General features: G+C 36.4%; 1 protein-coding gene across 3 annotated transcripts in view; it reads left to right on the plus strand.

Moving 5' to 3' along the window:
• The window catches only part of FER (FER tyrosine kinase), a 154,356-nt gene extending 129,214 nt beyond the window's left edge, over nt 1-25,142 (plus strand). For all 3 annotated transcript variants that reach the window (XM_015652887.3, XM_033511339.1, XM_015652888.2), the window contains 3 exons: nt 9,507-9,661; nt 13,363-13,485; nt 17,191-25,142. In XM_015652887.3, coding sequence (XP_015508373.1) covers nt 9,507-9,661; nt 13,363-13,485; nt 17,191-17,333 — 421 coding nt within the window. In that variant the 3' untranslated portion in view covers nt 17,334-25,142. The remainder of the gene's footprint in view (nt 1-9,506; nt 9,662-13,362; nt 13,486-17,190) is intronic.
• The last annotated feature ends 132 nt before the right edge of the window (nt 25,143-25,274 follow it).

Below are 25,274 nucleotides of genomic sequence, written 5' to 3' on the forward strand. Positions count from 1 at the left end.
CCCATACTGTTGCTTGAATCTGCTCTTAATTTGATATCATCTGGAAATTTAATTAAATTCCTGTTTGGCTTTTCCCTCAGATCATTAACAAAGCTGTTAAATGCAAACAGGCAACTCCAGTTTGTTTCTCTATGTTATATCACCTTCTAAGAAATTTCTTAGCCATGGTTCTTCAAGCAGGAAGATTTTAAATGTTTAACAGATGATTACCTGAACTTCAGTCATTTTATAGCCTGTGCCCACAACAAATGCTAAAATGAATGTAACATGAAATGACAAAGAGGATCCTGTCTTCCTACAGTGTGATGGCAGAATAGTTTTTTGTGTGGAAATATTTCCAAATAGTAGCCAGGTGCGGTAAATCCATAGCTTTGCAATAGTTTTCTAATAGTTAATTCTCTTCCTGTCTGTAGATTAAGCACGAGTAAAGTGTTTTCTGTTCTTCCAACTTTGAATCCTACTAGGACAAGGAACACTCAGATCCTTAGGGAGTGGACCCTGTACATGAGTGAATATGCTTCAAAGAGAGAAATCAAAGAGGCAGAGGGGCTATTTCTAAATGTAGAACTCTGGATTTTCCAGGGAAAGGACATTTTTGTAACAGATGACTTCACTTCATGAGATAGCATAAGGTTTTAATATAAGAAAAGGGGTAGAGTTCAATACCTGATGAACTTGGAGCCTCTGGACTTACTAACATCTCTTCCTTGACTCAGCCTAGCTAGAAAATTTTACCATGGTGGATATGCATGTAACATGTGAGTTCATCCAATTCCCAAAAGCTATGGAAGTCCTGTCCCATCTCCTGCTATCAATATGAGATGTAATCGAGATTCTTAATCAGCACTGTTTTGTTTTTTCTTTTTTTTCCTTTGGATACCCCACCATAATTCCATGAAAATTCCATCACTTTCTTCTTTTCTTTATGATGAAAAAAAAGAAAAATACTTTCTTCCACGTGCAAGTTTTATTTTTGAGTAGGAAAACTGTTGTGGATTTTAAGTAATAAAATAAATCAGGACAGAGGTTCAGTTTACTTCCTATCTTGTTAATTTACAGGAAGTGAATAGTTGATTCTGTTCCTCTAAATTTCTATATATAAGTCTCTGCAATGTATTAGTCACATGAAATTTCTTTTGTATTTCTGTAAGCTAATTGCAAATCTTACTTAGCTGTCTAGGACAATTAGTAAATTATTCCCCATATTCATTTTCATTTGTTTTAAGATTATTTTATTATAGTTACAAAATAGGCTATTTATAAAATATTAAGATATTTCAAGATGCCACTAAGCATTTGTTGGTAATCCTTCATTAAAGGTGGAGAGATATTGTAAGGTACAAATTATAATTCTTTTTCTCTGACTGGAAAATTATGAATTAATGGTTTATTACTGTATAACTTTTTCAATGGTTTCCATTGCCAAGAATGCTTAGCTGGCATATGCTCCTTGTGTCATCCATTAAAATTATTTTCTCCCTAAATAAGAAACATCCCCAAATGAGTAATTGCCTTAAAATGTGGCTGGCTTTTCTCCCTTTGCTATTGGCTTTCTTTGTGACTGTCTCTTAAAAATGCAGGAGGTTTTTTTTTTTACTTTCTAGCCACTCAGTTTAGGACTGCAACACAATTGTCTTGTCTAGCACTGCTGGATGCTGCTACTCCTCTGCTCTCTCTTTTCCTCATGATTTCTAATCAGACCTAATGTATTTGTTTTCTCTCTTATGCCTTGTGTATTATTTTCATGAATATGTAGTGTACCTTAATTAGGCTGGATGCTTCATTTCTCTGTAGCCTTATTACCTTCACCTTTTTTTACCTTCATTAATAAAGTGTTTTAGGATCTAGTTCCTATAAAATACTTTATCTACTGAAAAATCATGAACATTAGTCCAGGCTTATCTGTTACTTTAAAAATCTTAATCCATGACTATCTGCTGTAGGAGCAAAAGTAAATTTAAATGATGGAAATGCATGTAAAGATAACTTAAACTACGGCTACTGTTGCATACCATATTAGTGGTGCTAGCTATTGAAAAAGCAGTAGAGTTGCTACCTGTCTTAGATGAATTTTGATATTCACCTGTGGCTAGTACTTAAATCTAGCCTGAGAAGACTTTGAAATGCTTCCTTTTTCACTAGGACTTGAAAAACCCTGCAAATACTGTATTATTGTGCTATTTTATTTCATTCTAGTGGAAAAGGTGGGAAAAATATTATATTATAATTATGCTTTTGGATTTCTTGGTTTCTTGGGCAGTTGCAGTGTTTTTCAATTCCGTATGCTCTGCCTTGCATTATTAGTCATTTGAACCTAATACATTGTGATATTAACACTAGAAGACGGCTTTGTTTATTAGAATGAAAAGTTTCTTTTCTAAAAAACTTAGTCATCAGAAAATCAGTGATAGAAGCTACTCTACTTTAGTTATTTTCTTTAAATTTAAATTCAGCATGCAGCCTTTTCTATCACCGATATATAATGGACAAGGGAATATGACCTTTGACTGTATCTGGTCTGCCTATTCAGATGTTTCCAGTTTTTTAAATTAGTTAAACCAATATTTAATGCTTCTGCACAGAGAAATCAATTACAATTTGACATTATACGATAGAGTAGAATAAAGAAGAGATTAATTCAAAGCTAAATTCAGAATGGAGAACTAAATTGAGTGATCCTCCAGGTCTAAAAGGGCAAGGACAGTCATTGTAGCTAGACTTACACTATCACACAGGTTGAATAAAGCCATGATATTATAATAAAAATGCACTTGTTAGCAAAATTTGTGGTCTACTGTTATATTTAATTTTAGTTGCTTCATTGAATGGGATAGTGACAATTTTTGCTTAAAAATGGTATTTTTCTTCCTTCCATACAATTTACTTGTATGACTGGTTATGGAAATGGATGGCACTGTGATTGTGATTTAAGTCCACTGTAATTTTATCAAGCCCAAAATGTAAACTTGTGTTCTGGTACATCTTGGATAATTAATTTTTGGACATTTAATTTCCCTTATAATTCAGTTAATATCAAAGAGATTTTTCTGTTAAAAAAGGACTATTAAAAATCTTATATGTTTCTCAAATATACCCATATTTGTCCTTATGTCCTGTAATATTTTTGTTGAAACCCAAGAGCTTAGGAATGGTTGCATGGAACCCAGCAGGTGTTACTCCTCTGTCTGTCCAGTCATTAAGAATTTCCAGGTGTTTTTCATTTTCCAGTCACTCTAATAGTGTATGCTGTCTTCCACTCTGATGACTGTCCAGACCCTTAGCTTTTCAGTAAAATGGGCAGACAGAAGAAATTGGATTGCAAACCTTTGTTTCAAGATACAGCAGAAAAGCAGAAAAGAAAAGCATTAGACTTTTTTTCAGCATATTACATGTAATCAGCAGTGTACAGGAAAAATTGCAGTATCAATGCATAGAGGACTGTTATAGACCAAAATTACTGTGATGCCATTTTCATCAGAATAACTGTTCAGAAGAATACAAGCAATTAAAAAACAAGAACTATTAAGTTCTAAACAGTTCAGAACAGTTGAGAAACAATGCAGGTAAAAATCATTTAGATGTTGCTGGTAGGAATGTTTCTGCTCGAGGAGCAGGCATTGTGAGGACAACCTCAGGAATAGGAAAAGTGGGGAGAAATAGATGATGCAGCAATTTATTGTGTCATTTCCATCTTCATGGTCTACTGCTTTGATTCTCCTCAGAAGTGCTCATTGTCTACTATCCCCGTCTTTATCTCTTTTAAAATTGCTGATAACTTGCTCTTCTAGGAAAGTGGAGGGCACACAGTAGGCTACCAAAATAAAACTCAAAGATAAAGGTTTCCTAATATGTCTGTACAGTCCCTTGAGTCATATCTGGGTTGAAGACAAAAAGTTGACAGTTGTGTTCAGCTACTGAATTTTGTGGGCGTTGTTTTGTTATTTTTTAACTTTTGAGTTCCTTTTACAAAATTTTTAAGTCCTTCACTTAAGTGCTAAGTGCTTTAGAAAGAATAATTGAAGGTCATCAATGCTGTGAGGTGGGTGAAGTTTCTTATTTTATAGTTGAGAGGAACTGAGCAATATCCAAAATTGTGGGTGGCAAGCAGAGCACCTGACAATATTGAGAAATCACTGTTGTATCAAACTTGGAGTTTCTCCGGTTTGCCAACACTGTTATCTGTGCAGATGAAGATGGACTTACATTATATGAGGAACTGAGAAAAGTTATTAGCATTGTGGGTAATATGGCTCCACTGATGTTCATAATAGCTAAAATAATGTAAAGAAATAAAGTAAGAAGAGGGAAGAAAACACAGAATGCATCAAAGGAGGTTCTTCTGACCCTCTATTATTTTCCCAAGTAGCAACGTTGGAACAAAGACACAGACACCGTTGTGCATGCAAAGGAAATCACTTTATTGTAGAAAACACTTCCTTTTGATATCTTCAGCTTCTGCAGGGCATAGCCAAAACTTAACAGAAGGGCACCCATTGGCTGCTCAGCTTCAGTACTGCTGTCCACATGTCCCATCACCCAATCAGCTCCCATTCACACACTGTCCACGTGTTCCTCCTCATCACTGCTTCTCACCCCCCAACCAGCTTCCAACCATCCAGAGCCTGCAGCTGTGCCCTCCTACAGGGAGAACATAAGCTTTAATAACTTGGACAATTACAACCCCATATCCTTGCATTCCCAGTCTGTTACAAGGCACATGTTATTTGTTGGACTCTCCACATACAGCAAAATTAGTATACGCATATCAAGAAAGTTCTGAAATAGATTTAGACACTACCGTGTTTTGATTTAGATGCTATTGGAAATTACATCAGGTGTATGAAGGTGAGGTAGCTATCTTACAGTTCACAAAAAGCCTAGAAATTTATCTTGTAATTTTACTTTTCACTCCTTTTTTTGTGTTTAAATAATACACTATTTTCATTGAATTTAATGTGCAGAGGAGATAAACCGATCCTGTTCACTATTTAGTTACTTGTTTTTGTCACCTAAGAGTATTTTAACTGCATGATCCAGTAATGTAATTACATCCAGGGATGTAATGTAAAATGGCTAATTAGTTCAGTGAGGCAGTCTGTGCTTCTGGTTTAGTTGTGAGGAGTTTACTCTCTTGTTTTCACTTCTTTTAACTCATGAAATTCCACTGCCAGCAATGCTAGGTAGTACTTGCTCTACAGATCCTATGGGGTGTAGAGGAGAAGGTGAGGAGGAAGTGTAAGAATGTCCTTAGTGAAAGGTTTAGTAGGTTTATGTCTTACAGGTGTGAATCCAGGTGGTACAACTCCCAGCACAGAGAAATTGCCTCTACTTCCTCCTTGAACTGCCTGTTGAATTTATAGCAAAAGTCCTGTGAGCTCTCACAGTTTCAGCAGGTTCAACCCATATTAGAGATCCCTAGGAGATGTCCTGTTTGTATTTATAGGGACTGCAGAGCGGTGCTTAAAAAGGAAATTTCCAATTTGCATACTAGTTTTTATCTGTTAGTAGCTGGAGGAAGAGACTTTGTCTCTAGCAGTACTAGGAATTTACATAATCCTGGTATTAAATAGTGAGAGTCAGCTTTTCTTATACTAAGGAGCTTACTCTGTAGCACCTCAGTGTAATGTGTGCCCAATTTGTAGAGCTTTCACAATGTAAATAAAGAATATTTTCTTGCTTTCTATTAAAGATAAATACTGATTTTATGGAATTACTGCTTTAAGTAGTAAATGCTTTATGAGAAAAAAAAATTCCCAGAGACACCTAATTTCATACAATTATCTCTGTATTTCCTCAGGATGTTTGCTTTAGGGAACATTAGGGAGAAGGAAGAGAAAGCAAATAGAACACACTGTTTTTTCAGGGAAAAGAAGACAGGGAAAATAGAATGTTGATTATGGTGGAATTTTTTGTTTGGGGGTTGGTTTGCGGGGGTTTTGTTTTAATTGTGTTTCAGGGGTTGTTGTTTGATTTAATTTGGTTTTTTTAATGTCCATGTAGAGTCATGATTTACTATAAATACTTAACACTGATTTTGTCTTTAAAGTTGACTTCTCATAGTTTAGTCATCAGACTTCTGTATTTATATTTTCATGTTTCCCCTAACTCATGTTGTTTATCTTCCATTTGGAGTGAAACTCTATTCTGTGTATTTCTTAAGGGAGTTTAAGAAGTAAATGGTCTTTATAAACCCCTTAACATTATTATACTAGAACTCCTATCTGTAGAAAATAAAAATTAATTACAGTAATGGACACTAGAAGAAAATTAATGTCAAGATTTATTATTTTAAAGTGATGGGAGTAATAGTTGCTGATGCCATTATTTTTTTTTTCCAGATTCTGGCTATAAATTCTGTTAAATCACATTGACCAAAAGCATCTTCTATATTTTTCTCTTATGTCTAGACTGAAAAATAAGAACATCCTTTTAAAGGAAGCTGTTAGGCATAATGAGGAACAGTGACGAATTTATTTGAAAAGTACAGAATAATCTTAACCAAACCCTCAGAATAATAGTAAAAAAGATGAAGTATTCATAGCTTTCAGTGTAACTGTTTTAAAAATGCTTTTAAGCATGCAAATACGTATAAAAATTAGCTGTAAAATAAAGCGACAAATCACTGAGGATATGAAACAGATGTAAAATGACAGTAGAAATACTAACAAGACAGTCTAACTTCGGGTAATTTGTATGCCTCAGGAATGAAATAATCATATCTAAAGTATTTTCTAAGTAAGTTAGAGCATATCATACACATGAAGATGGAAAAAGGCAAATTTGCTTTTGTCAAAGGTAAATATATGAAGTGCTTCCAAGGCTTTATTGATAAAAGTGATGTGTTGAAAGCAATACAGAGTATTATAGCATCAAAAGTGGGAAAGTTTTAGATAAAAGCAGAAAAAGGTATTAATACCTTTTTCTGAGACTCATAATGTGCAGGCATATAATTTGTTCTTTGTAGCATTAATTTACATATATCCTGAACAAGATGTCTTTATAAAGTCACAGTCTTTATAAACCTCCACAAATACCAGCTGATTTTCATGGAAGTGTTTTCATCCATTTTCAGTAGGGATGGAAGGCTTTTTCTCTAGAGGATTCTGAATGAAAAAGAAAACACATTCTATGTACAAAACAAAAAAAAAAATTATGCAAACTCAGTGTAGTCTTTGTTTATAAGCACCATACTGTGCATATTACTTACAATCTGCTTTCCCTAATAATCAGACTTACGCATGAGGAATAAACCTAAGGCAGCTCAGTATATGCATTTTTCTTAACCTGACTCAATATGTTTAAATACTAGGTCAGACTTCAGGTAGGAAATGCCTGTGATTTCAATTAACTATAAATTTTTTTGAGATACAAGCTCATTACTTTTTCTATTCCTTATGTGCATCAGTTACAAAATCTAGATTATATTGTGTAGCATGATGAAAGAACTAATTACTGAAGTATGATTGGAACCTAAGTCAAAAATTCTTGAAGTTCTGTGGTCATACTTTTTACACACTTGAGTATAAACAATAACAATTTAATTTTGTTTTGCAGCTCACTTGCTTTAGCTAGTGTAGCTGTACATAATGATACCACATGCTAACATCAAACTATGTAACGCAGTGCACACTGAGCTATTTTATCTATTTGTGTACATGTTCAGCTGATCCCTGCAAGTTCAGATTTGATTTTTAGTGGTCCATCTTCTCAAACCACAAGAAGAACTTCATTTATATCACTCAAGATCTAGAACTATTAATGTTCTTAGAAGTAGAAAAGCTGCATGAGTCAAATATGTTAGAATTCTTGAGACAAGTTATAATATTTGGGGTCATAACTAGGCTCTGCCTACATATTGAATAACATAGTCCAGTATCAATATGGCTGAGCTGATTAAAGTGGATGCATGAGCTTCAGCTTTCTTAAATATGGCTCAAGGCTTTTAGTTTGGGTTAAATGTAGTTCAGTCCTTTGTTATTACCATGGTTAATGTTGGAAGCTGTTTGCCACTGGTTCAGACCTTTCTGCATTAGCTGTAGAAACAAATTCCATAGAAACAAAATTCTGTAGCTGGAGAAACAAATTCCATACACATCTTGAGCAGAATTCTAAGTTTGTTTCTTGCAAGAGCAATGTAGTTTGCATGCACCAAATTCATTCTTCAAAAACCAATGAATGTGCATTAAGTGCTCGGGGGATTCACTTCAGAATTATGCCACAGCTCCAATTCAAAACATCAGAGTTAATGTAGCTTTTCTGGAATATTCATGTATGCCATTTGTAAGCATACTAGCTACTTAAGATAAACAAAAACAGAATAAGTTTAGTTTAAAAATATTTTGCCCATGATGTTACTAATGGTATCGAATTAATCCTCTTGCTTAACATCTCCCCCTTTAAAAAATTCCTATATTTTATTACATTACAATGGGAATAATAATATTTATTTTATTATATTGTATTTTAATAAGCTGTGAAACACAAAAATTAAATATACATATAGTATGTTTATAATATATTATTAGCATGTAGAGAAGCCACAGTAGTTTTTTTTATCAGGTGTTACTGCATGTCTCCTAATCTAAAAACATAAACAGACTTTTTTTTTTGGAGCGAGTTGACTTTCTGAGCTTCTCACCCATCACTGAGACAAAATTCCTTTTCTAAGCTGAGTGGCTTTTAACTTTTGATAGAAACTTCTAATGGGCAGAGGGAAGATGGATCTGTTTCTCGGGTTTCTTACTGAAACACATCCTGAACACATTTCAGGATGCTTCTTCAACTTCTGTTTCATTTTGCATAGGATCTGAATCATTAATCTGGGGTTTATTTCTGTGACCACTGAGGGCAGTTGTGATAGGTTAAGTTTGCCTGGCTGCCAGACATCCACAGCAGCTGCTTTCTCACTCGCATCCTCAACAGGTCAGGGAAGTAAAATAAGACAGAAAAGCTTGGAGGTCAAAATAAAGACAAGGAAATCACCTACCAATTACCATCATAGCGAAGTAGACTGAACTTGGGTAACATGAATTTAATGTATTGCAAATTAAAATTGAGTTGGATGGTGAGAAATAAAAGACAAAAAATGAAATACCTTTTCCTCTTCCCTTCTTCTGAGTCACTCCTTCATTCTGGAATCCTTCACCTCCTCTGCCAAGGGATGAGCAGGGAATGGAGGTTCTGCTCTGTCCGTAACAGCTCCTCTCCTTCAGCCTCACACTCCTCCACTGCTCCACTCTGGCTCCTCTCCATGAACTGCAGGAAAATCTCTGCTCAGACACTTGCAGCGTTTCCTCCCCTCACTTTTTCATAGGATTATTTCTCTCTTATTCCCTCTTCCCTGACTTCTGGTTACCCACGACTCCTGTGAACTGTTTTTTACCTTTTTGTAAATAAGCCTCTGAGAGGCATGATCCTCTTGGCTGAGGGGCTCTGTCAGTTTAAATGATTTCCAAATATTTTCAAATCTGTAAAAATGTGTGTGTTCATTTCTTTTTCTAATTTAGAGACCTGGCTGCAAGGAACTGCTTGGTAGGTGAAAGCAACATTTTGAAAATAAGTGATTTTGGGATGTCACGGCAAGAGGACGATGGCGTGTACTCATCATCAGGCCTAAAGCAGATTCCAATCAAGTGGACTGCTCCAGAAGCTCTGAACTATGGTAAAAACACAACTGAATTTTCTTTTTAAAAAAATAAAAAATTCAAAGGACAGTAAAGAGCAGCAGAGCCACAATATTAAAATGTATATACATGCAATTTTTTTCCATCTGTTCAAATTTATGATGTTTAAAATAATTTTAATATTTCAGTCTGATTTTTGTAAAAACACATTTTGGCCACCAATAAACTATAGGGCAGCAACATCAGAATTGCTATTATGCAGCAATAGCAGAGTGCTTTGGTTCTGTTGCTGACTCATTCTTGTAGACAGCCTCGTCAGTCATCTAAATTATGATCATTAGCAAAATGAATGGCAAGTTCTGCATATTTATGGCCCCTCATTGAAAACAGTAGAAAATGTTAATGTATTAGACCACTGTGTTAGATAACTCATTGCATTAGTGAAAATTATAGTCATTGTTTTGTTTATGGGGTTTTTTTTAACTGCAGTTTATCTTAACCTGCATTTTTCTATATCACTAGGTTGTTGCGTTGGGGATACAAATTCATTGTTTATCACTGAGGGAAGTGGTCCACACTACATGGGTAATAGTTCCAGAATAGAATCAGAAGCTGCTGCTCTTAGCTTCTTTTGCTTATATGAAACTAGAAAAATAAACTCTTCTAGGTAAAGTGAGCTGTGAAGAAGCAGCACATTTAATAAATGATGGCATGTTTTGAATGTACTTCTCTAAACCAGTTGAGTACACAGAATAAAATATTTTTAAATTTTTCATTTGAAGTATCTATAAATATCTCTGCCATCTCTTAAAGCCTTTTTTTGGAAATCATGCCTTGGAAATCATAAGTTTGTGAATTATGATTGATAGCAGAATGCTTCCTTTCATTAGCACTTTTGCAGCAGGTAATGACATAACACAGTAAGCAGATCTTCCCTTTAAAAGGCTGACAATAAATTCAGTTGCAGTAATTGATCCTGTATTAGCAATTATTCTAAGAGGTGTTAGTATTGCCAGCATTCACTGATGAATGCTTTGCTCTCTTGGGTGTTTGATCCACTGTGTAAAGGTGTTTTGGGTTTTTATTTCTGTTATTTTGGAAATGCATACAATGTTTTTGATGTATTATGAAAACCTATCCTTATAACCATATGAGGTCCAGTTGGCTAAATTTATCAGGAAACATGCTCTTGAGACAACACCTTCACTTGTACTGCCAAGTCTGTTTTTTTCTGCACAATACAAGAGAAGAGGGGATTCTGGATTAGTATCTACTTATTTTGTATTTCCTAAAGCACATACATACTCCAACAGCTGTAAGTCATTTTCTGTAATGTTTGGAAATAAGCTCTCTCAAACATCTTTTAATATGTTCGGTAGTCAGTATTCCACTTTCAAAATGTCATGGAAGATTTCTGTGTGTTTTTGAAGGATATTTTTTTCCACTTCTTTGAAAGATATGAGTAAAACTTACTGGATTATATTTTGTTGTTTTCCATTCTAATAATAAGGTTGTAAGAATTGCATTGATTTGTGTAGGCAAGATTGGAGGTACTTAAGATACCAAAATTAAATAAAACTAAATCTGCAGTATTTCAAAACTAGTTAGTAACCACTGGCTAGGTCAGTGCTGAATATCAGGATTCAAAAGTTGGGGGAAAATGAGGAATAGGGTCATTTGGACACTACATGAATGCTAATGTACTTAAGAAGCTACAAAAAAAGTTCAGTTTTAGTCTCTGCTGAAGTCACTGTGTATGACAAATTAAGAGCAGTCACTAAAGTATGTTAAATTAGGAAAAGACACAAGTTGTGAAAGCTAGAAACCAGATCAGGGCAAATTGAGGTGTTAGGGCATTGTGCCATAAGTCAGAAGCAAAATTCAGATGCCACTGGAGTTTTTGAGAAATGGAACCTTTGGTTCTGTGTGGGTGCTGTTTAGATCCATTCTACACCATTAATGGGAGGACAAACCCATCACCCCAAACATTCCCCCTTTCCTCCTGTTTCCCCCAACTTTATACCCTGAGCCTGATGCCACATGGGCTGGAATATCCCTTTGGTCAGTTTGGGGTCACCTGTTCTGGCTGTGTCCCCTCCCAGGCACCCCCAGTTCCCTCCCCAGCATGGCAGTGTGAAAAGCAGGAAAGGCTTTGGCTCTGTGCAATCCCTGTTCAGCAATTACAAAAACATCTCTGAATCATCAGCCCTGTGTTCAGCACAAAACCAAAGCACAGCCCTCTACCTGCTACTCTGAATAGAATTAATTCTACCCCACCAAAACCAGCACATTTTTAGGATAATTATGGGGTGTTTTTACTTCCCCATCTTTCAAAATTTAAATACATTTAATATGTATGTTTGCTCCCTACAATATTTTGAGTTATTTGTGATGTTAATAGTAACGTGGGGAGGACTTGGGTTTTTTGTCTAAACAGATCTTGTTTTTTCCCCTCAGATAATGTAATAGCAGAAAATATAATTAGCTGTTCATAATAATGAACTTGAACTTTCTTTTAAAAAAACCAGCTAATCACCTATCTTGTATCTGCTGAATGCTTTCAGTGAAAAGTGTTAAATTGCTCAATGTCCTACTGTGGGATACACAGACAAGAAAACTAATTTTCCTCCAAAGAGCGTAGTGAATATCCGTAATTGCCAACTATGACACAAGCTGACACAGCACAGCTGGAAGTGATATTTAGTCTAAGAGTAAACTGAATTTTCTGACGTCAGAACAGTTGTCGCTGTCATCAACTGTCACTATAATTTACATGTATTTTCCTTCTTTCTCCTAGTCAGAAGTGGATTAGTTTGGTTTGTTTGATGATTAGAGATAAACAAACAATACATTCACAAGTGATGTTTTTAAAGAACAAAGACACATAAATACAAAGTAATAGTATGGAACAAAGAAGAACAGTGATGAAAAATGTTGAAAGTAATGTTGAAAATGGATTTTTAAGGTAATGTTTTCACTGATTCTGCTACAAAAGGCTAGGAGTCTTTTTCTGATGTGACTCCATCAGGGACAATCTAGGAATATCTGCTCCAAAAGATCTCCTTTTTGCTGTAAATTCCTGTATCATTCTACAAAGAGGCTTAGAATTCAATTATCTATCTGTTTTGCAATCTCTGAAGCATGTTGGAGGCAATGGAACCAGCAGGTCTGATTTTGTTTTTTTTTCCCCTAAACTGATTCAGTGCATCAGCTTTGCAGGGTCCAGCCATACTTTGATTTTCAGAGATCAGTCTCTCAAAACATGAGAACCAGGTCTTCTTCTTGCTCATAAACAGTCCTGGTGATAGCTCTTCTCAGAATAAACACTGCCATGCTAAAATGGAGAGCTGGGAAAGGTAATTTTTAAAGAATATTTGGAATTGAAAGTAGTTGTAAATAAGGGAGAAAACCCTGACATTTTACTGTCCTTCTATATTAAAAGAAAAATGTTTTTGTACATTAAGAAGGAAAGAAATTCTTGCATAACAGATTGGTGTATAATAGTAGAATTTAAGGTGAGCTTATGTAATTCCAGAGTATTGGCTTTAATATAACTTGTTCATTCTTTGAAATACTGAAGACTGTGAAATGTGTAGAATGTTTTATTAGTAGCTATGACTTCGTTTTGCCTGAAGCTTGCCAATATAACACTTTTACCTTTACAGGAAATTTAGGCCATAATTACTGAAATACCGATTTCTCTATATGTTAAGTAAAAGGTTTGTTTTCCTTTTCTTAGGGAGATACACATCTGAGAGTGATGTATGGAGCTTTGGAATCCTTTTGTGGGAGACCTTCAGTTTAGGTGTGTGCCCATACCCTGGAATGACCAACCAACAAGCACGAGAGCAAGTTGAGAAAGGTAATTATTTATAGGGATGGTAATAAATGATGGAAAAATTGTAAGGACACAGTATAAAACAGCCAAGAAATAACATACAAGTTTTGTAGCAACTTCAGCAGAAACGGTATGAGATTTTCTAATCTGCTTAATCTAGTTCTCTGGGAAGAGTAGAGTGATGTATATATAGGCCTTTTGGAAAAAAAAGGAATGCACTGACCAGTAACTTAAAAGTTGGAAGACTTACAGCATGCTGACTTTCACTGTTGCAGAACTAACAGGTGAGATAGAAAAGAGGGATTTGCTGCTGTGCAAAGCAGAAGCTTGAACAGAATGAATTATTTAAGATTATGCTAATGGCAGGTATAAATATTCTGAACTGCCAGAAAAAATGGGTATCATTCCATCTTCTTTATGAAATCATTTCACAGAAAGATTTAGCAATTATGGTGGAGAATGGTAAGCTAGTTGAGCATTGCAAGCTGCATTTCTCTTTTACAAAATAATCAAAAGGCTTTTACTTAAAATAGCAAATAACTGTAAGCAGGATTTCAGGACTTTGATTTATTTTCATCATCTTTAGTCGCATTTCAGAACTGTTTCCTTCCCTACATAGTACTACTGTATAATCTATAAATAGGTTCTATGCTAGTAAAACTTCCAAATTATTTAAAACAAAACAAACTACAAACCAACAAAGGAAACTCTGTTGATTTACACACATTGTCGGCATTCGTTGTAGTTTTTAAGCTCTGTAGGTGATATTAAAGTTTCTCCTTCAAGGTAAATCAAATCCTAGACCCCAAGCCATTCTTGTTTGAACTTACATGCATTTATCCAGTACCTAGAGCAGATGCATGCAGTGTAAAATAAGTAAAAATATTTCTCAGATTTACCTGTTTTAAGAGGTCACTGTCATTGCACTGTTCTGTAGAAAGATACAGAGACCTTTGCAGTGAGTCTGGAGTCCCAGAGCTGCATTTAGCTGTCGAATCCAAAGCACATAGCGCACTGCCTGTTATTTGCTCAGAACTACCTGTGGTGAACAATTTGTGGAATCAAAGTCAAAGAATGGCTGACATGTGCAAGGACCTCTGAATGTCATCTGCCCAAACCACGCAGCTCAAGCAGGATCACATCCAGCTTTTGCATATATTCATGAATGAAGATGCCACCATCTCTGTGGGCAACCTGTGCCCAGTCACCCTCACAGGGAAAAAAGTGTTTCCTGATGCTCAGGAGGAACTTCCCATGTTTCAGTGTGTGCTCATTGTCTCTGGTGCTATCACTGGGCATGGAAAGAGCCTGGACCCGTCCTCTTTGCACCCTCCCTGCAGGTCTTTTTATACACTACTGAGATCCCCTGAGCTTTCTTCTTTCTAGGATGAGAGTGAGCTACTCCCATCACCCATGGAATGAGCTACTCTAGCTCATTCAGCATTTCCTCATTGGAGAGAGAGATGCTTCAGTGCTTCTGGTGATCCTTCACGAGACTCTTTCCATTGTGCCCATGCCTGTCTTGTACTGAGGAGCCCAGAACTGGACCCACACTCCAGATGTGGCCTCAGCCAGGACTGAGCAGAGAGCACAGATGATCTCCCTCAACCTACTGCAACACTGCTTCTAAGTTCAGCACAGTGTGCCTTTAGCATTCTTTGGTGGAAGAGCTGATGCTGGTGCATGTTCAACCCTTGGTGTCCACCAGGAGGCCCAGGGGCTTTCCTGACAAACTGCTTCCCAGCTGGGCATTCCCAGCCCATGCTGGTGCCTGGGATTGTTCCCTGCTGCGGGACTTGGTTCTTCCCATGCTGAACTGCTTGAGGTTCCCGTCAGCCCCTTTCTCCGGCCTGTCCGGGTCCCTCTGGACGGCAGCACCGCCTCGGGTGTATCAGCCCCTCACAGCTCGGTGCCACCAGCAAGGGTCACCATCGCTCAGGTGCTGCCTCATCTGCCCCTCATCCATAGCCTTAATGAAAGTGTGACACAGAACTACTACTGACCCACTACTGACCCTGGACCTCAGACTTTGTACCACTCATCACTTCATCACCTCCCTTCTGGGCTCACTGTTCAGCCTCAGTTTTCAATCCACCTTCCTGTCTGGTCATCTAGCCCATAAATTCAAAGGTGTCTTTGTGAGGATTTTATAGTGAAATTCCCTCACATACCAGGCCACTCATCTCTTTGAAGAAGTTTCTCACATTGATCAAGCATGACTAGCTCTTAGTGAATGCATGCTGACTTTCTGCATGCTTAGTCCTGATGACTTTCTTGTACTTCAAATGCCTAGAAATCATTTCCACCATTAGGTGCTCCATCATCTTCTGGGATCAAGGTGATGCTGACCAGCCTGCAGTTCCCTGAGTGCTTTAACTTCAAGATAGGAGTGATTCTTGCTTTACTCCTGTCTTCAGGTATTCCTCCAAGTAGTCAAAGTGATGTATGAAAGATTATTTGGAACGGTGTGGCAGTGACATCAGGCTTTTCTCTCAGCGGGTGCATCAGAGCCTCTGGACTTAACTAGGTCCAGTGTGCCTAAGTATTCTCTGACAGGTCCTCTTCCACAAAGGGTACATCCTCTTTGTTCCAGCATTTCCCACTGATCCCTGTAGCTTGTGGATTCCTGAAGGCCGGTCTTGCTAGTAGATGGTGAGATGAAGAAAGTGTTCAGTACCTCAGCCTTGTCCCTGTCCTGTGTTGCTGAGTTGCTCAGTGCCTCGTTCAGCAGTGGGCACACATTTTTTTCGAGCCTTCCTTTTGTCCCCTGCATAGTTACAGAAGCCCTGCTTGTTGTCTTTGACACCCCCAGCAGATTCAATCCCTTCTGGGCTTTGTCTCTGCTCTGCTTCATCCCTGGAGGCTCAGAGAATGGGAGGTTCAGAGAATGGGAGGCTCATCCCATTACCTGATTTTGTGCTTGGTTTTGTCCAGGAGCTCCTTGTTCATACACACAATCTTCCTGGCATTTTCCCCAATTTCCTACTCATTGGGAAATTGTCTTCACTGCTGTGACTACACCTCTGTGGTCCAGGGTGCTGATGATAATGCCTGAATAGCCACTTTACCTGAGACTTTGGAATGATTAGCTGCTAAATTACTTAACTGATTATTCATTCTTCTGCTCATTGCTAAGTCAGAGAACTCCTTTGGCTGATGGCAGCAGAGAGGTGTGGAAGCTGCTGCCTATCTAAGCAAACTAGAAGAGAAAGAGTTGAGATAAGACGGAAAGATATAAAAGTTAAGAAAACAGAGGGAAGAAAAATTAATTCCTAAAGTGTAAATGGGGAGGGACATCTTTAAGGAGCCAAAAAAGGGAAGAAATGCGAGAATAAAAGTTGTTTCATCTTCAAAAAGAGCAGAGAAATTTACTCCCATCTTAATTTTTATTATCAATTTCCTCACTGTGGGAAAGTAAGGAAATACAGCTGAAAACCAGAGGGTAGCTGCTTACAGGAAAGAAATCTGTGTGAGTTGCTGCTATTAGGTGTGAGCATCAAACTGACAGTTTTAGCATGTCAAACTTAAATAGCACTGGTACCCGAGCTTTAATTAGTTTCATAATTATCTCTTATGTATAGGTTATGTACTGAAGATGTTCTTCATATTACCTTGAAGGTCTTCTTAAATGAAATGGTCTTTCTTGAACTTTGCTCTTATCTTTTTAGATTTGTCAGTATGCATCAGTTTTCAGTACTTAAAGTTTTCCCCACTTTTTCTATGTACCAGGCTACCGAATGTCTGCACCACAAAAATGTCCAGAAGAAATATATAAAATAATGCAGAGATGCTGGGACTACAAGCCAGAAAACCGGCCAAAATTCAGTGAGATTCAGAAAGAGCTGTCTTCAATCAAAAAGAAAGTGACATAGTGATGAAGAAGTGCCAACAAAATGTCTGTGACTTTATTTTCCAGTGAAGTAATTGTTTCCCTCAAACACTATGCATTTATACAGCATTATTTGCAACATTCTTCTAAGATTACTCTGAAATTAACTGGTATACCATCTTGAATGGTGTCTACACCTGCATTAAAGATATATACTGAGAAATGCTATATATCCAGTCACAATAGTACTGTAATTTAGGTTACATGTACATAGGAAAGCACATACTATAAATTTAAGAGACTGTGGCTTCTAGCTGTTTTACAGCAAATAACTGCTAGTGACATTTTTCAGAGGTATTCTACTTTAAGCTGTACTCTTACTCTGCTACCTCTGTCCTGTATGTCAGCATATTAACATGGGGATTGTCATACATGTTGGCCTTAAAACTGAAGACAGTTTTGACAAGTATTTCAACTAGAAGCTTTTTTTTTTTTTTTAATTCTTTCTGCATCTGATACATTTAGATGATACTTTGTTTTAAGCATGAAATTCAGTTAGATTCTGGATGCAGACATGCATACTGAATGGAAAAATCCAGAATCTTTTTTGGTAGTTGGATTACTTGTGCATTTATTACCATACAGTAGAAATACTTCTGACTTTTGATAAGATCTACATAAACCATGGGGTTTTTTTCCTTCAATGCCATCAGAATTCAGTAATATGTTTCTTTTATGGTGACTTATGTTCATTTTAGAAAAAAAAAGACCAATTTAAAGTCTCAACTGCACATGCTAAGAAATACTGCAAACTATCTGCCTTTCAAAAAATATGTGAAAGTAGTAGGCCAAGAAAAAGAGGTTTATTAATGATAGAAGCAGACAACAAATATCATAGATCTTAGAGGAACTAAAGAATATGTTGCTAGATTTACTTTTGACCGCATTTTTTTTCCCTTAAATTGGTAAAAATTCTCAGAATGCAGCTGGAGCATGCAAAATTTTATTCTGAACAAAACAACATTTCATGCGTAGTGTCCAAAGGAAAATACTACTTCTGTATGGCATGAGGAAGTTGTTCAAACAACCAAAAGGAAAGAAGTATGTTTAAAGCCTCTGACAGGGAACAGCAGAGTAGAAATACTAACCTTCTATTTTTTTCTTATATTATTGCAATCAAATATCAAAAGACTGGGGATAAACAAGGTTTAAATGCACCAAGAAAATAAACCTTGTGTTTGTATATATATATACATATAAATATATATTAAAAAAAAAAAGCCAGAAAGAATAAAAACTTACTAGATAGGGGAGGGAGGAAGTGCACCATTTGTTACTTTGACTCTGGGTCCTCTTTGCAGCTGGAATTGTTTTCTAGGGCTCTGCATAGAAACAGGAACAAGTTACCGTATCCCTGTCTGAGTTCCAGCATTAAGGTGCTTAAAACATTTCTAGGAATTTACTAAAATGTTCAGATCAAGGGATACCAGTTGCTGCTAATGCAAGTAAGAAACAGGGATTGTAAGTAACACAGCATTTGGAATGTTAATTAGCCTTATATTTTAGTGTTACAGTGAGTTTGAGATGTAGTGAAGTCAGTGGCTACATTACATTATTTCTGTTAGTGTGGCTTTTCTATTGTCAGCATCATCTTTTGCTCTCTAAAGTATATTTACAGTAGTGCTCAGTGGTGGTTTAGGGCTATGTGTGACCAAAATATGTGTAGTCTAGAAGAATTTGTCTGTTACATAGGACTTAGCATCCAGCTACATCGGTGAATGGTTGTGTGGGAGCACATTGCCTGCATTTGAGGTGGTACTGTCTCCAGCTGTAAGAAATGGTAAGTGCTTCTTGCATTTTGTTAAGTGATTTTTTTCTTGGAGATAGGGATGCATATATATACACATACCGATGAAAGTGTAGTGCTTGGAAAATTTGGTGGCATAAATTAAAACTTCATTGTAAGTGTACTGGATATATTTACTTAGTTCTGTACTTCAAGTAGCCCAGAGGTATTTTTCAAGAGCAATAGGAAACGTTCTTGTTAGTTTGTATGCTTCTAAGTAGTACACAGAGTCCGTGCCTTAATTTGCTAGTATGCTAATGCAAGTGCAAGTGTACTAAGATTTAAGAAATGTTTCACAATCATTTGGGAAAATTTGAGATTCATCCAACTGCATTTCCTAACATATGCATCCCTGAAGTCTGCAAGTAAGGATAACACTGTCAGCATTCATAGCTTTTCCGGAGAGTTAATCTTCTTTTGTTAGAGAGATGGACTCTTCCTTTGCCCTCTTGACAGCAAGAAATACTGCTTTATTCAGATAAAATAAAACACTCCTTTATTTGTCATAAATTAACCAGTCACCACTCTGACTTTCACAGAAAGATAAAAACAGTACTGATTTTTTTTTTTCTGAAATAGTTAACCTCCATACATATATGTCACACTTCTGTTTAAATTTAAAGTCTTTTTAAAACAGGGGATTTCTACAGCATTAGGAAAATCTGTTACTATTACTGACGTAGTCACCAGCTCAGTTCAAAAGCAGTAACACTTTGGGAGAATACCAGAATGACTTTATAGTTATAGAATAAATTTCAATACAGGTACTTGTCTTTTCAATTATTTAAACTTTCTGTGTCATTACTTTAACAGTTTGTGGCAGAATTTGTTCATCATGTCTGACTTGTAATTGTTGAAACTAGTAAATTGGAATCCATACCTATAGATACAGTAGGCCTCTCACAGGAGCATTCACAACCAAGCCTGCCATGCAATGAAATTTAAAGAAAAGATATTGCACTAAAGAAGCTATGCTGCAATATCTGCTCTCCATGGCCTTTTGATGATGTAGTCTTGTCAGATGAGTCTTACCAGGTAGGCCAGATCCTGGTCATTTGGCTCATGTACTGTGTTTATCATAGAGAACTTACAGAGTTAAAGAAGTTAAGCTTAGGTCTGTTTTGCAAGCATGGGTTTCAGGTTACATTTTTACTCTGGCACTGTCACAACCAGAGAGACCCTGAGGGAATCCTGAATTATTTTACATTGTTAAATGTAGGAAACTCTGAATACTGTTATGCTCATCTTGTAATGTGAGAGGGAATTCAGCAGGTTATCTCTTAATTTCATGTTTTTCCTAGGAACTGCATTCATTATTTTAAGAAAATTGCTTTGACGGCAAAAAGTGCATCCTTAGTTTGTTTTTAGTAGGAAATAAGCACATATTATCTTCCAAGTCTAGCCACCAGTGAAATCATAAAGTTTTCTAAGCTTCTTTATTTTATGAAAAGTAAAATGGTGAGAAGTATCTTGTCTGGAAATAAACCTTGCTTCAGCAAAGGATGATGTTGTAGAGTTGGCATCCCGTGAAGGCATTGTCTTTGAAATGTGCATTTTCATTCATTTCTGTGAAAACCAGTGAACTAGATTTTCATTTAACAACTACAATTACATTGCATTTCTTCTTAAAAAAGCATGCCTTTTTGCAGAGTTGCCTAAAACTTTTTTGGAAATTGTTATTGGGAATCACCAAAAGGCCACCAGTGAGAACTGCAGCTGGTAAAGCCTATTCTTACTGACGGGAAAGAGGAAACTGGTTAAGGAAATCTATGTTGTTCAATACTTAAGTATTTTTTCATTCATGTCTTTGACCACCTGTTATGCTTACTTAAATCCTACAAGCACATCATTAAAACTGACTATGAGGTTACCCATTTGTTATCTCTTTAGAACTATTTTGTTACCCTTTTTGCACTCATTCTAAAAGTAATAAAGAATACCAGGAAAAAAGGAAAATATCCCACATTTTTCTGAGGTTACAGTGTAACCAAGTCTCAGAGGCACTTACAAATGTCTCCTGTCCAATTTTCCCAGATGTGCTGCTGCACAAATATTAACAGTGATTAAATACTATCCCTGTTTCCAGTATTCTTGCTGTCATATCCTCTAAATGTCAGTGCTACTCACAGACTTGAGGGAGTGCAATATTTGAAGACCTATACTAGTGTGTGAATAGTGTTATCAAACATGGGATTCAGCAGTTCTGAAAATAATTGATTTTCACAAATAATAACTCATTATAAAGATTGAATAAAGAGAAAGAAGCTGAGAGTCCACTTTCTGTAACAGCTTTCCTGTTTGTAGGCACTAGGAATATTTGTTTGTGCCAGTGCCCCTGGATTTGTAACATCTTTATGGCCAAGCATAAAATAATTTGCTGTTAAAGGAAGAGTTTACCAATTAATTTCTTTTCCCCTGAAGCACAAAAGGACTTCGGATATTGTTGGAAGCTTTCTTCCTAGGCGAGTCAGGGAAGAATACCCCTGATACCAATGAAGTTATGTATTTTTTTCTTCTTAGAATGGTTTTTGTGCAGTGCTTCACTTCCAGTAATACAAGACCTCAATTAGTAATTAGAAGGTACATGGCAAGTACAGGGCAAGTCCACTATTCCCGAAGTTCCAAACAACTGTGAGTTTTTAAGAGATCTGGTCAGTTTGAAATATCAGCTCTTATTAAAAATGTTTTCTTCCAGTTTCCTTCTGCAGATTTACTGAAAAACAAAGCAAGCCAACAAAAAAGCAGTCCTTAATCATCAGTAACAACTTGCTAGGAAAGTGAATCAACCTCAGGAGCCTATTAAGTTTTTCTAAGAGTAAATACTCCCTGGGGTAGCTTCCCATTATAAACAAATCAAATTTAAAGGTGGAAGGCTCCAAGTTGAAATGGAAGAATCCTTCCACTTGTCATATTAGGAGCACTCAAGTATTACTACCATTTTTTTCCTCAAAGTGGTACTGAATTGTGATTTGCAGCTCCTACATGCATTGCAGGAATGCCTGCCCAATTTTACTTTGCTGAGATCTGCAGTTCCAAAGAAGGGAAGATTCTCTCACTGAAAATTCGAGCAAGATCTGCCTGGTAGCTCCAACATTTTTACTTACTTTCACATTCAGTTATCAGAGTCATGTTCATTATAATAAGTACCAGATAGACAGAGTCCTGTCTTTAAACTTTCACAGTTTCAACCCTAGAATCCAACTTGATTTTGTTTGTCTGTAAAATAAGCAAAAGAAATTCCTGTATTTCAGCCTTACTACTGCTACTCTATAAAACAGAAAGATTCAGAGATGTATTTACTGTTCTCTCCCTGGGAATGCTACCTCCAACCATCAACCCTAAGTTACCATTATGTCCTTTTCTTTTTGATAGAAAATTTCAGCTGGAATATATTTCCAGGTATAGAACTTGAGTGTTAACTCAGTGTTTCATTTTCAGGCACTTGTATATTATTGGCTGTTGCAGAACACAATTTTCTCAGGCATCATCTAGGCAGGACTTAAATTAGAATTTTTAGATGGTTTATTTGGGAGTGGGGAGTATGAGGTAAAGACTAATTAGGTTAGTAGCTACAAACATCGTTGTTTTGCAGGTGTTTGAGATTGTAGCTGTGGAAGGATTATTCATTTAGAGATCTCAGATCCATATGCCTTCTCCAAACAAAAAACCTGTTAGGCATACTTGCAGAAATGGATAAATAAAACCCTAAAATTGATAAATCAAACCCTAGAATCTAGTTGATCAAGGTCATAAATTGAAAATGTAGAAGAGCCATGAACTAGTTTCTTTCTTCCTCTGCCTCCCAGAGTAGAATGCCTTGAAAATACAACTTGAGTTAAATTGATTCATTGTTTATAGATAATTAGGGCCTATGAACCAGTATGGTAACCTAGGGCTCACATAAAGCAGAGAACACTTGGAAAAAGTCCTGAATTACTACTATTTGGAACTGTCATCCAGTTTTAGAAACACAAGTGTTTATAGGTAAGTACGTAAGTTTTATGAATACAGTAAGTGAGCCAACCACTGAAACTCTTCATCAATACAAGGCAATTAGGCTTTTTAAAACAAAAATCAGATCAGTGATTCCCTCTGCATTACAGACATTGAAAGTATGAGCAGAACTTTTCATTACTAAAAAAAAAGATGCACAGTACTCTCTTCAGTCAGCTCATCTTTTCTCAATGTATCAAGAATTCTGTCATTGTTACATGCAAGTAATAATGCAAAATTCTTGGATTACTGATACGTAAACAATTAACTTTTAGCTGTTGCTTCAATTCTCAAATAATCCTTCTGCTCTTTAAAGAAGGCTAGAGTAATCTTACACTTCCAGCTGAGCTCTCCTGTAATAATCTGTATTGTTGCATCTCCCAAAGATTTCCTAATTCTGAAGGCTCTATGTACCACAGATGGCACCCTTTCACTTACCAAAAGTTATTCTGGTGACAGAAATGTCCAAATACACTCCTGCTTTTGTTTAATTCAGAAGTACTGTGGTGATGTTATACTTTGATGCCTAGGGCAGTGTGTTTATATGAAAATGGAAGTAACTGTGAATCAAGGTGAAGAACATTGCTCAAATCACATTTTTAATGAAATTGCAGACCCTAGCTGTATCATTAATTGTCCACATCATAAAATACATCAGAGGAACAGCATTCCTGACTGTCTGGTTTACAATACAAAACATCCTGATCTACATAGGGAAAATGATAAAGCTAAATATGCTCCCTGACGTTTTGCTGTCAGGCCAAATTTGAACAGTATCTTCAAAATCAACAGCAATGACTTAACTCCACCTAAGCCTTGTTGTGAACTTCCTTCTTCTTAACAGACATTTTCAAAATTAGTGTTAATTTTCATAATTTCACTTTCAGAAATTTTAATTCACTATGTCATGCAACATTTACTTATAGTGCTAATTATATATCCCCCTCACTATGAAGTGCTGAGACCTGCAATTCCAGAAGATAAGTGTTATTGTTATGTACAGGGGGCTGATCTTGCACTGGGTTTCAATTGAAATGTCTGTTTACATATCTCTATCCAGTGTTAATTGTACCATTACCTGTAAATCACAAGTTAATTTTGTTTCCAGCAAGCTTCCCACTTAATTTTCACTACAATTTTGAAAACATGTGATAGGAAAAAACCCCGTGATATAGGTTCATCACAAAAGACAGAAAAGGCAGGCAGACTCCTACAGAGAAATATTGTGTAGTGAAAGCCAGCATTAAACACCTGCCTTGTACCTTCTGTTAAAGGACTTCCAGGGATGAAACTTGGGCTGGGGTTGTAGGACTGCTGATTTTAAAGTTGCATGTGTTGCTTTTCCCTTGTGTAACTGTTGGCAGCTGGAGAAGGAGCAGGGCTGTTGGGGAAGGAGGCACCACTAGCCTGCCGTCACAAGGCAGACTTTTGTCACCAGCAGCCTTGAGTAGGCACAGATGCCATTTGCATCCTCTATGTATTTGTCTTTAGGTATCTATTCAATTCTCAGTTTCGTGCCAAAATACGCACCAGCAAGTCAAATATAGGTAAAGTACCTTTTATGCTCTTTGTTGTTTAAAAATAATATATTTGTGAAACAGATCGATAATACATAACACTGGAAATGGGTGCTTCTTCCCTAAAGTACATGTAAAATAAAATAAATTTTAAAAAAAGAAACAACATTTTTGAGTTTATCTGGCTTTTAATCAAGTCTGAAATTGATAACTATGTTATACAGTTGCTGGTTGTCTGTCCTTTATAATTTTAAATAGATCTGCATTTTAACTTTATTTATTTGCCAATTTTTTATATACTTTAAAGTTACACTTTAGAACTCAAGCTAACTTTTTATTTTCCTAGGCTGTTACATAGCAGATTTTCCATATTCTTGTGAACTGCAGACCTTTTTTGAATAGTCCTTAGTCTTCTCCTTTGGACCAGTTACCACTAATGAGTCTGCAGTCCCCTTTTTACTGTACTCTTCCAATAAATGTAAAATATTTGTATCAAGATGTCTCATTTTATTTGATATTTACAAGTTGTGTTTCTGTATTAGTTTCTGTAATCAAATGGAAGACCAGCTCTAGTAACATTGCTTTTGGGAACAGATACTTCAAAATATTCTGTGCCACACAGCGGGGG

This window comes from Parus major, chromosome Z (assembly GCF_001522545.3).
Source record: "Parus major isolate Abel chromosome Z, Parus_major1.1, whole genome shotgun sequence".
NCBI classification, from domain to species: domain Eukaryota; kingdom Metazoa; phylum Chordata; class Aves; order Passeriformes; family Paridae; genus Parus; species Parus major.